This window comes from Dendrobates tinctorius, unplaced genomic scaffold (assembly GCF_039654945.1).
Source record: "Dendrobates tinctorius isolate UK_male_01 unplaced genomic scaffold, ASM3965494v1 ptg000154l, whole genome shotgun sequence".
In the NCBI taxonomy this organism is placed as follows: domain Eukaryota; kingdom Metazoa; phylum Chordata; class Amphibia; order Anura; family Dendrobatidae; genus Dendrobates; species Dendrobates tinctorius.
In genome coordinates this window covers 10,217,092-10,230,114 of record NW_027361821.1, presented here as the reverse complement: position 1 = coordinate 10,230,114, position 13,023 = coordinate 10,217,092, and the positions used below count along the sequence as shown (strand labels likewise).

At 39.4% G+C, this 13,023-nt stretch overlaps 1 protein-coding gene across 8 annotated transcripts in view; it reads left to right on the top strand.

Moving 5' to 3' along the window:
- TENM1 (teneurin transmembrane protein 1) overlaps positions 1 to 13,023 on the top strand; it is a 1,357,925-nt gene that overhangs the window by 896,843 nt on the left and 448,059 nt on the right. For all 8 annotated transcript variants that reach the window (XM_073547613.1, XM_073547619.1, XM_073547618.1 and 5 more), the window contains one exon: positions 1,853 to 2,053. In XM_073547613.1, the coding sequence (XP_073403714.1) occupies positions 1,853 to 2,053 (201 nt within the window). The remainder of the gene's footprint in view (positions 1 to 1,852; positions 2,054 to 13,023) is intronic.

The window sequence follows — 13,023 nt, the reverse complement described above, 5'->3', positions numbered from 1 at the left end:
GGTCATTAATGATGAGTACAAATGCCCGTGTTTGCAGGCAATCCCTGTATGTTTTGTGGCTGTCTAACAGCCCCAAAACATGCGGCCATTGGGATGTGAACATCTCACTCGAGCACCTGCGATACTCCATGCATACCCGATCAACCTAGGCAACCTTGAGTAACGATCACTTGCACTCATCACAACTGATCATCAGCATTTATGCTATTATTCGTATGTGAGGTGGCTCTCATTGTAGCTGGGAGCAAGAGCTCCTGTGTAAATACAAGAATGATATAGCACCGTTTATGTATGTAGGAATAATAACATAAACTTCCTGATGTGCCCATAGAAGGCATGGGTGAAACGCGTTCATGTTAAGACATTAATAAGCACAGTGTAGGGAGTTCCAGTATAAGTAACCCTGAACATGGGGGGAGCAATGTAGGGGAGACTTAGTGTTCACCGGATGCTCAATGACTATTTACTAACTGAATAGCTGATGCAGCCTAGGAGCGCGGAGTAGTAAATCGCAGTAAAGTATATTAGGAGCTTCAACAAGAGCAGTATACTATATGTGGGAGGAATTGCTGTATGAGGAATCAATCCTCTTATAAGGACTTAATAAGCCCTCTGTGGTTTATAAATATGTATATAGAATGAAATCTACCGAAGAGGTAAAAAATAGGAAATGATTATAGCACATAATATTGATGATGCACCCTAATCCTAAATCCAAGGGATCTAGTATCTGATTTGAGGGCAAAGTGCAATAATAAGGGATGAGTCGTGCAGGGGTTTATTAAAATTTAATGTTGATGTATGTGCCCTGAATAGTAGTGTGGACACCGGGTTTATTTTAATTGAACATTATGCACACGTTGGAACTATCTCAATTGCATAGATTTCCTGAAGTACTATATAGTACCCCAATCATTTATAGCAATACCCACATATAGGTTATTGTTTTATTTAAGTATTCAGTTTTGACTTAACATCACCTCAGACTGGATAGACTGCGTGATTAGAACGGTGGATTTGGATATAATACTTTTTAATTTATCCTAAAAAAAGTCAATTTTTAAAATAGTTTAGTCCACTTAAGTCAGAAAACTTTGTCTAATTAGGGGACTTTTTTCTTGTATAGTATTAAGATACTGAAGCAGTGAATCTATTGTAAACGGGATTTCAATCACAGGACGAATGAGAAAAACTCTTGTTAATTGCTTTTTCGGGTGTATGAACATGATGGCCATGATTCATCAAGACTAGAGTGTTTTACACTAATCTCGATGAGGTGGTAGGGTGGAGTACAAGGCACGTGATTCATTAAGAGGTGCATGCTCTTAATTAATCAGGCGAGGTGCGAAGTGGCGTGTACCTCTGTGTTCTCAAAAAAATCTTACTCCAGTCAGAGACTAGAGTAAGATTTATGACATAAGAAACATCAGTGCTCATCATGAATTTGACAAGCAGGGGTCACATCGGACCTTTTCCCACCCTACTCTGCTCTGCATGCTTTGGCAAAGCTGGACAAAAATGGCATGAAAACACCAACAGTTTCAACATTTGTGCGCAGCCTCCCATTGCATAAAATATTTGTGGCTTTTTACTGAGAAACAGTCAGTGAACTCGGTCTGACTAGAGAGTTAGTACCTTTTTTTTCCTGATTTGCTCTCATCTAAAATAAGAACAAAAAGGTCCCTAAAGGTGGAAAATCCCTTTAAATGTCTTCTGTAAAGTCGTAGTTTTATGTAAAATAATTCTGTCTTATCTAATAATTTGATTTTGTGTAACTTTGCCCAGCATATATACCATATAACTAGACCATTGTCACTTAATTAATGTTTATTTTATATTTCATGTGATGCAGAGAATTGTCTGGATCCATCGTGTTCTGATCATGGCGTCTGTGTCCAAGGGGAGTGTCACTGTACAGCTGGCTGGGGTGGAGTCAACTGTGAGAATGTCCTGGCCCTTTGTCAGGAGCAATGTTCAGGTCATGGGACATTTCTCATGGACAGTGGTGTCTGCAGCTGTGAACCACAATGGACTGGAGCAGACTGTTCCACAGGTAATTATCCCACCAGTTCCCATATTTTTTATCATGTCATCCTTTTATTATATTCAAGTGTTTTTCAGTTTCCTATAAATTGAATCAATAAATATTGTTAAAATCAAGAAAACCTAATATACAGCTCTGTCAGACATTAAGAGACCACTGCACAGTTTTATAAAAATCAGCTTCTCTACATGTCTGACAGCCATTCCATTCCAGTGTCGGTTGAATTCCAACCAGAGTACACCTCATTCTACTTAATGTGCTTCTGATTAGGTGATCACCTGAACCAAATCTTATTTAATGAAGGAAAGTATAAAAAAAACCCTGCTGTGGTGTTTACAATCCTCTTGCAATAGGACAAGCTGGATGGCAAAACAAGTGCTAGTAATATCTCAAAAGTAATAAGAATGAAAAAATAACTTTTAACCATGCCAAAGGAGTTGAAAATAAAAGTCTTGAGTGAAGAAAAGAAGGGCTCAATTCTGGCTTTACTAGCAAAGGGATACAGTGAGCATCATGTTGCATCCATCCTTAAAATTTCTAAGACGCCAGTCCATTACAACAAGGTCAAGAGGCAGACATTGGGGACAACAAACCTACAGACCGGCAGAAGGCGAAAACGACTCTGCACTGACCGGGATGACATCATCTTATTCGATTGTCACTCAGCAACCGCAAGATGACAACAAGTGACCTACAAAAGGAACGGCAAATGGCAGCTGGTTTGAAGTGCATGGCAAGAACAGTTCGTACCAGGCTTCTAGAGGCATGGTTCAAGTCATGTAAAGGTAGAAAAAAGCCTTTCATCAATGAGAAGCAAAGGAGAGGTAGACTGAAGTTTGCCAAAGACCATAAGGATTGGACCATGGAGGACTGGAGTAAGGTAATCTTCTCTGATGAGTCTAATTTTCAGCTTTGCCCAACACCTGGTCGTCTAATGGTTAGACAAAGACCTGGAAAGACGTACAAGCCACAGTGTCTTGCACCCACTGTGAAATTTGGTGGAGGATCAGTGATGATCTGGGGATGCTTCAGCAAGGCTGGAATTGGGCAGGGTAATCTTTGCGAAGGATGTATGAATCAAGCCGCATACAAGGTTATCCTGGAAAAACAGTTGATTCCTTCTGCTCAGGCAATGTTCCCCAACTCTGAGGACTGTTTTTTCCAGCAGGACAATGCACCATGCCACACAGCTAGGTCAATCAATGTGTGGATGAAGGGCCACCACATCAAATCCCTGTCATAGCCAGCCCAATCTCCAGACCTGAACCCCATTGAAAACTTCTGGAATGCAATAAAGAGGAAGATGGATAGTCACAAGCCATCAAACAAAGAAGAACTGCTTATATTTTTGTACCATGAGTGGCATAAGGTCACCCAAAAACAGTGTGAAAGACTGGTGGAAAGCATGCCGAGACACATGAAAGCTGTGTTTAAAAATCATGGTTATTCCACAAGGTATTGATTTCTGAACTCTTCCTGAGTTAAAACATTAATATTGTTGTTTCTAAATGATTATGAACTTGCTTTTTTTATCATTATTTGAGGTCTTCAAGCACAGCATTTTTTGATATTTTGACCAATTCTCATTTTCTGAAAATAAATACAAAATTTAGTGCTTGGAAACTTGAAGACATGTTGTCAGTAGTTTATAGAACAAAAGAGCAATTTACATTTTGCACAAAAATATACCTATAAAGAGAACAATCAGACAAGCTGAAAATTTTACAGTGGTCTCTTAATTTTTGCCAGAGCTGTAGTTTGTGCTTTGATTGATTTTATTTTCAGACCCTGATATTGTTGTACGCCTGTACAAGTATGGCATCATATTTTTCACTAGTAAGGACTTATACCCATTATATCAGCCAAAAATATAGAATTTTCTATTGTTCCAATGAAGTTATTCTCCATATGCTGCTATTATGGTAGATGATATAGAAAAATATGGATTTTCATTCATATACAGGTATTGTAAAAGATGTTTAATTTAGTCTACTGTGCTGAAATAAAACATTGCGTACAGGAGGCCTATAGGGGTTTATCACCTTCCTCAAATAGGCTGCCACGAGAGGTGGTGAGTTCTTCATCAATGGAAGTCTTCAAATATAGGCTCGATAGACATCTATCTGAGATGGTTTAGTGAATCCTGCATTGACCAGGGGGTTTGAAATGATGACCCTTGAGGTCCATTCCAACTTTAGCATTCTATGATTCTATGAAATATCTGATTATTAGTGGTTTGATGACAATGGTGGGACGAAAAATGGTGGGAGGTGGAGATCTACATAGTACTACGCTCTAAGTCAGAAGCCATTCCTGACTCCGAGCATGGTGACTTGTGGATCTCCACACATTTTTCTTCTTTCCATTGCATCATGGTTCCTGAGCAGAACCACAGTAGCTGACGGAAGATGCTGCAGGGCTCCAAAACTGCCATTATTCATTGATCATTGTCAGCATTGTGCCTGGCATGTTCAACTACTAGAGGTGAGTGTAATATCTCTCCCTCCTTCATCTATGTGTTCTGATGATAGTCACATGGAGTGCCTTCTCTTTTGTTTGTAGTTTGATCACAAGGTACTATATTAAAATGGAATTTTCATTGTGTCCACGGGATAGGTCATAAATGCTGCAATACACCACCACAACATTACGTATAATGATGAAATGCATTTGTGAATTTGGAGACACTCATTCTCCAATCAAGTAATCACATCCATCAGGCATATGAAGCATTATCTTTGCATATACCATTCATTTTTTATGGGATTTGAAACTGAGTTCACTACCTTTGCTGAACTTTCCCAGAAAATGTGATTTGCGTTTAATACATTTCCTGCAAATCGCAATACTAAAAAGCTTCTAATTTCCCAGAAAACACATGTATGACTCTCTGTGGTCTCCTAGTTGTGTATTGAATCCATTCTTCTTCTAATATACTTTACAGTACAAGACTTGGATTCAGGATTTTGTTTTAGTTGCAAAATTAGCACTGAGGAGTTTAGTAATGCTCTCATCTTTTTAGGGTGTGAAGAATAAAAAACTTATTAATGTTATTTTACTGCATTGTATCTATACAATTCAAACACAATGAGTTACTCTAAGGCTTCAACATTTCCCAATATCACTTGAAAGTTTTTGGATTAGTATTTCTAGGCTGAGGCTTCCATTCCCATTTTCAATCTGCTTCAGTATTGAAGTATAACACCACAATCAGAATAGGCCTTTTCTAACCCTGCGAATGATCTGTGCGCTTTGACCTCCTATCCCTATACTGTACTAGCATAAAATATTTATAATGGTTATGCTTGTCCCATTGTTTAGCTGTGCAAACCCAGGAAATGTGATAGTTGCTGGGCATTAAGGGGAAGCTGCACAGCTGCTCCGGATACCATTAAGGCTAGTTTCACACTAGTGCTACCAAGCGCAGCACAGGGCCGCAGCTAAGCTCCGTCCCCAGCTGCGTCTCCTCCGGTCAGCTCCTCCTATGGCCACATGATGCTGCATGCGATCAGCGTACCCTATATTTAGCGTTGGGTACGCTGGCCGTGCGCTGGTATGGTTTTGCCAGCGCATGCGCCCTTTTTGCGCTGCGCCGAGCACACAAAAATGCAAGGAGGAGTTGACTGGAAGGGGCACGGCCGGGGGCAGAGCTTAGCAGCGGCCCTGCGCTGCGCTTGGTAACACTAGTGTGAAACTAGCCTAATCCAGTCTCTGAGTCTTCAGCAGTGTGTGAAATGTCACTGGGCTTTGTTTTGGGGATCGATTCTCCCAAATTGGATCACAGAGTGTTTGAGTTTGCTTGGACCTGCACATTTCAGGAAATTTGATTTAATATATATTCTTCACAGATCAATCTGCTCAACTCGAGATTACAACTTTAATTTGCTGCTTTTTGTATGTCCCTTTCACTATAATGAAGAGACCATGCATAGGGGCATATACTTCACTAGAAACAAGTTTGACTTATTTTGATGAGATATTTAGGGCACAGGCAACCGAGATACCATTAGTGTATGCATTGGAAAACCCTTTGGCCCACATCTGCAAAGACAGACGCATTAAATACTAGTCTTAGGCTAGTTTCACATTTGTGGACGGAGGGCTGCGGACTTCCTCCGTGAAGCCCCGCCCCCACGCGCCTCCTCCAGTTAGCTCTGCCTATTTCTGCATGCGGCTTCATGCGGCCTGCGTACCCTATCTTTAACATTATGTATGCAGGCCATGCCACAGTATGCGGATGCTGCCACATGAGTCATTTTGACAATGCGGCGCCCACATAAAATTCCAACATGATGTGTTCCACGTGGGTCGACACACTGTCAAAACGACGCATGAGGCGGCATCCTCATACTGCGGCACAGCCTGCATACCCAGTGTTAAAGATAGGGTACGCAGGCTGCATGAAGAAATAGGTGGAGCTAATCGTAAGAGGTGCGGCGGGGGCGGCGCTTCATGGAGGAAGTGCGCAGCCCTCCGTCCGCAAGCGTGAAACTAGCCTAAGTAATGAAGATAGTAGCAGATGACTTGAACTGAATTTATAGAATGATACACACCTCTTAAAGGGAATCTGTCAGCAGGTGTTTTGCAATGTAATCTGAAGCCAGTATGAGATAGAGTGTGAAACACAGAATTCAAGGGTGTGTCACTTGTCAAAGTGCATGCTGTTTATTAACTGTGAAGGATTTATCACTAAGGATTAACATTGTCTATCTACACTAGTCTGGCAACACCCCATTCTCCCATGATAAGCATCTCACTGTCTATGGACTTTGTAAATAGAAATCATGTTGTGGGCGGGGTTAGCTTTTTCAGCTCAGCTTCATTCTAAATCTAAATGCTCTGTGTCAGAACTGCTGCACCCAGTAAACTAAGTGATACATCATTGGATTCAGCTTCTCTTTGACAACATCATGCTGCTCAGATGAGGTAGTAAAAATCTGCTGACAGATTCCCTTTAATAAATTTGAGGCATTTGAAACTGTAAAGCCATCAGAAAATTATATTTGCACTAGCCCATAGCAGGATCACGAACCAATTTGTTTTTTATTATTCTTGACTAAAACTTCTCTTTGAAGAAAACCATTTCTACTTTTTTAATCAGTTCCAAGTACTTGTACATCATCATTTGTGACTTTCATGGGCAGTCGAAAATCTAAGTTATTTGATAAATGTTGGCCATTGGAGCTGATTAATTATGGTGTTTACTCCATATTTCTGGCATAAAACACCTTACTAACTTTCAACATTTTTGCTCAAGTCGAATATTGCAACTTTTGGCATTTTCATGCAAGACCTGTCCAATTACATCAATTACAAGAAGAGGTTGAGAAGTGTCTCTTTTCTGGTGGCAGTATATGCCAGTATAACATACGTGCTTAATTAAACGCTTCTTAATGAATTATGAGTTAGGCATATTGTACTCCATGCGCTTGTTCATTAACCCCTTCGCAAACTTTGCCCTTTGCCGTACTAGTACTGCTCTACGGGAAGTGCATATGTGCCCAGAGCAGTACTAGTACAGTGCCGCAATCACAGTGGCCTCACACTGAGACCCCACAGCATTGCCCATGATTGGTGCTACCACCGATCATGGGCATTTAACCCCTCTGATGCTGCTGTAAGTAGTGACAGCGGCAGAGAGAAACATCAGAACAACGCGATGCAATGGCATTGTTGTGAAGGTCTCCATGGAAACCCCAACACCAAGATGGCTGTGGGATCCTTCCGGGTCCTGCAGGTAAGGTGGCTTGTGAGCTCCTGCTGTCAGGTGCCAGCATGCCTACTTCCCTGTCTGTCAGATCCTGATCTGATATCCTGCATTGCAGATTATCAGGTTAATAATAATAATAATAATAATAATAAATTTTATTTTTATAGCGCCGACATATTCCGCAGCACTTTACATTTCAGAGGGGATTTGTACAGACAATAGACATTACAGCATAACAATAATCACATACAGTAGATTATAACAAATACCAAGAGGAGTTAGGGCCCTGCTCGCAAGCTTACAGTCTATGAGGAAAGAGGTAGACACGAAAGGTGGGTGGTAACAGTTGCCCTGATTGTATGGACCAGCCATAATGTTAAGTGTGTAACAGTACAGACACAGAGGGCTAATGGATGCATAAAGCATGTGGGAACATGATGCTGGGAACCTGGTTATGGTAAAATTTTTGGCTCTGCCACACAGGGATAGGTTAGGTTAATGTGTTGAGGCGATAGGCCAGTCTGAATAAATGCGTTTTCAGGACACGCTTAAAATTGTGGGGATTGGGGACTAATCGTAAGGTTAGCGAACTGATGTAATATAGTAATGTCCCATCCTGGGGCAATGTAAAAAAGTATAAAAAAAAATTATAAAGTGTAAAAATAATTTTTTAAAAATCCCTAAATAAAGAAAAAAATAAAAAAATATTTTTCCAATAAATACATTTATTTATGTAAATAGAAAAAGAGTTAAAGTACACATATTTGATATCGCCGTGTCCTTAACAACCCACTATATAAAGCTGTCCCACTAGTTAACTCCTTCAGTGAAGACCGTAAAAAAAATAAAAAGCAAGGCAAAAAACAATGCTTTATCATCATACCGCCGAACAAAAAGTGAAAATTGCAATAAAAAAAGGATGTAAGTAAAAATGGTACCGCTGAAAACGTCATCTTGTCTCGCAAAAAATAAGCCGCCATACAGCTCCATCAGCAGAAAAATAAAAAGTTATAACACTCAAACTTTTTCTATAAAATAGTTTTTATTGTGTATAAGTGCCAAAACCTAAAAAAAATATGAAAAAAATATAAATGAGGTATCGCTGTAATCGTACTGACCCTAAGAATAAAGCTGCCTTATCAATTTTACCAATGTGGAACGGTATATATGTAAAAAAAAAAAAGCAATTCCCGAATTGCTGTCTTTTGTTCATTCTGTCTCCCAAAAATCACAATAGAAAGCAATCAAAAACTGTCATGTGCATGAAAATGGTACCAATAAAAATATCAGCTCGTTCCACAAAAAACAAGTCCTCACATGACTGTCGGCTTAAATATAAAAAAATTATAGCTTTCAAAACATGATAACGCAAAAACTAGCTTTCGAAATAAAAAGCGTCTTTTAGTTTGTGACAGCTGCCAAACATAAAAACCCGCTATAAATAGTAAATCAAACCCCCCTTTTTCACCCACTTAGTTAGGGAAAATAATAAAATAAAAAAAATGTATTTATTTTCATTTTCCCACTAAGGTTAGGGCTAGGGATAGGGTTGAGGCTATAGTTAGTTAAAACATACTGGACACTATAACGTACTGGTCACTACAACAGCAGTTTGCAATTTTCACTCAGCAACATCCACTGCTGCCTGTTTCTGGATAACACCCATGGAGTCAAAATCGTCACTGCATCTGTAAATAAATTCCCAAAGGGTTATAATTTCCAAAATGGTGTCACTTGAGGGGAGATTCTGTTTTTTTAGCACTTAGGGGCTCTTTGTACGGAATCCACAAACTAGTCTAAGAAAAATCTGCGCTCCAGGAGGCAAATAGCGCTCCGTCTCTCCCGAGTGTCTCCATATGGCAAAGTAGTACTGTACAGCCACATATGGGGTATTTTTACAGTACATTCAGCAGAAATTGTGGGACAAATTTTGATGCCATTTTTATCCATTTCCCAGTGTGAAAATGTAAAACTTGGGGCTAACACACAATCATGGTGGTGAAAATGTAAATTATTTTTTCTTCACTGCCCAATAGTACTGTATAAAGTCTGTGACACAACTGTGTGTCAATATAATCACTGCACGTCTAGATTAAATCATTGAGATGTTTGTGGTCACTTATGGGGGGGTTATGGGGGGGTTCTGTCAATGCAACATGGCACCCGCAAACAAATGCAGCAAAATCTGCACTGTAATACGGCACTACACTTCTGAGCTTTGCACTGTACCTCAAAAGCAGTTTTTGTCCACATATGGGGTATCTGTGAAATCAGGGAATAATGGACCTTTGGGATCCATTTTCTCCTTTTGCCCTTGTGAAAATACAAAATTTATAGCTAAAAATGATTTTTGCGGGAAAAATGTGATTTTTTTTATTTTCACAGCTTAACGTTATAAACTTCTGTGAAGCACCTGGGGGTTCAAGGTGCTCAATACACATATAGATAAGGTACAAATGGGGTCTAGTCTCCAAATTGGTATCACTTGTGGGGGTTTTCACTGATTAGGCACATCAGGGGCTCTTCAAATGCGGCATGCATCCGGTAATTACTCCATCAAATTTTGTATTCTAAAAGTCAAATGGCACTCCTTCCCTTCCAAGCCCTACCGTGTGTCCAAACAGTGTTTTTTCCCCATATATGGGGTAATGTTGTACTCGGGAGAAATTGCACAACAAATTGTATGGCATAATTTCTCCTTATACCATGTTGTAAATGCAAAATTTAGAGCTAAAAAGATTTATTTGGGAAAAATTTGATTTTTTTTATTTCCACGGCTCTACGTTATAAACTTCTGTGAAGTACCTGTGGGTTCAAGGTGCTCAGTACACATCTAGATAAGTTCCCAAGGAAGTCTACTTTCCAAAATTGTGTCAATTGTTGGCAGTTTCCACTGTTTAGGCACATCAGGGGCTCTCTATAGGCAACATGGCAACCGCTAATTATTCCAGCATGTTTTACATTCAAAAATTCAATTGGCGTTCCTTCCCTTCTGAGCCCTGCCGTATTCCCAAACTGGAGTTTTCCCCCACATATGGGGTATCGGCATGCTCAGGAGAAATTGAACAATAAAATGTATGGTCCATTTTCTCCTGTTTCCCTTGCGAAAGTAAAAAAAAATTAGGTTGAAAGGAAAATTTTTGTGAAAGAAAAGCAAATGTTTATTTTTTTCCTTCCACGTTTCAAAAATTCCTGTGAAGCACCTGAAGGGTTAATAAACTTCTTGATTGTGGTTTGGAGTACCTTGAGGGGTGCAGTTTTTAGAATTGTATTTTGGTATTTTCTTTCATATAGACCCCTCAAAGTGACTTCAAATATGAGGTGGTCCGTAAAAAATATGGTTTTGTAAAATTTGTTGAAAATATGAAAAATCTCTGGTCAACTTTTTACCCCTATAACTTCCTAACAAAAAAATTTGGTTACAAAATTGTGCTGATGTAAAGTAGACATGTGGAAAATGTTATTTAATAACTATTTTTTGTGATATGACTCTGATTTAAGGGCATAAAAATGAAAAGTTTTAAAATTGCAAAATTTGCACCAAATTTCCCTTTTTTCACAAGTAAATGCAAGTCATATAGAAGAAATTTTACCGCTATCATAAAGCACAATATGTCTCAAGAAAACATTCTCAGAATCACCAGGATCCGATGAAGCGTTCCAGAGTTATTACCTCATAATGTGACATTGGTCAGAATTGTAAAAATTGGCCCAGTCATTAAGGTGAAAACATACCTCGTCTCAAAGGGGTTAAGACTGTTTTTCTCCTTCGGTCCTGATTAATTAAAAATGGCCAGTCTTAATGAAGGGCATGCAAGAATAAGATGTGCAAAATTTGTTAATTGGTGCGTGTCATGTAATGAATTCAGCCAACTTACCAGTAATGTGCACATACTTGCACCTCTCCAGAGATGATTCTAGAGTCAGCAAGTGGAATAACATTTCTAGCATAACAAAGATGCTTCCAATGATGAATTTGACAGTCAAGCATAACAAGCACCCTATCCAACCACCGCTCCACCACAGCTCTTCCTATTTGTCAGAGATTCCAAAAATTGGCGTGAAAAGACAAAATGTTGCAAAATATTTATACAACTCCACACTGTGCAAAATTTTCTGGCATAAGCACTTTTATGAATTTGCTCTTTTGTGTCTCATACATATATCAATGAGTGACCGTTAAAGTAGTTTAAAATAAATTCAGCTCAAAATGTCTTTGAAGACTTCTCATATATTATTATATTGACTTGCTGTTTAATGTCTTTTGTTCTCATGTGATTGAAGTTTTCCCAGTTATTTAAAGGGGATATCCAGGACTTTGTAAAATAAAAATGTGCCTATGCATGCCCCGTATTATTTTTTGCCAGCACAGAACGGTCACAGATGATTCCTGATCCAGCTGCCTATGCCGATGACACATCGACAGAGCTCTGCTCTGTTGACAGGGTGGGACTGCCAATTTCAACAGAGCATGGCAGAAATGAAGCTGCCACTCAACATGAAATCAGCAGAGGCAGCTGAATCGCCAATAAGAGCGGTCAGACCGCTCTCTGCCCGTGAAGATTGGAGTTGGTCACAACAGGCAAGTAGGTAGAAATTACCTGCCTGTTAGTGCTTAGGCAAATGTCTTTCTTTTTTACAAAGTCATAAATATCCCCTTTAAAAGTGACAGGGTTAACTGTTAGTGACAGCCCAGGTTGCAAGGAGTTAAGTAGGCTAAGGAAGCTAGGTCCTGATTGTTAGCAGTTGATGAATGGCTATTGAAGAAATAAGAAGCATTATTGATTATGAGATGGTAACAGGCTGGAAGTTGGAAAGCGTGTTCAGTGACAGAAATTTGAAAGAGATCAATTATGTATTAGCAACTGAGTACCTATGCATCGGAGAACAGAGATCGGACACGAATCCAGAAGGCCCCCTTCACTATCAGTGACATAGCAATAAACAGAGCTGAAGGAGGCAGAATTCCCTTTGGCAGCTGGAAGGAGTGGGCTTTATCAAGGCATTGTGTAGACCAGTCCTGGGTATTTGGAAAAGTTCTATTACAACCAGGAAGGAATACGAGATACTCATTGCATTGGAGATAAAGAAGTTAGGAACAGAGCTAGAAATTTTGAGAAGTACTGAATTGCACATATGCTATTGAAATGTCATACAGTATTTAATTCTCTCAAAGAAGAAGCCTCAGCATGATTTAGAAGATACATATAGAAAGTATTGTACCTGCTATCAATTGTGGAAATCCTGTCTAAAGAATTACCGTAAAGAT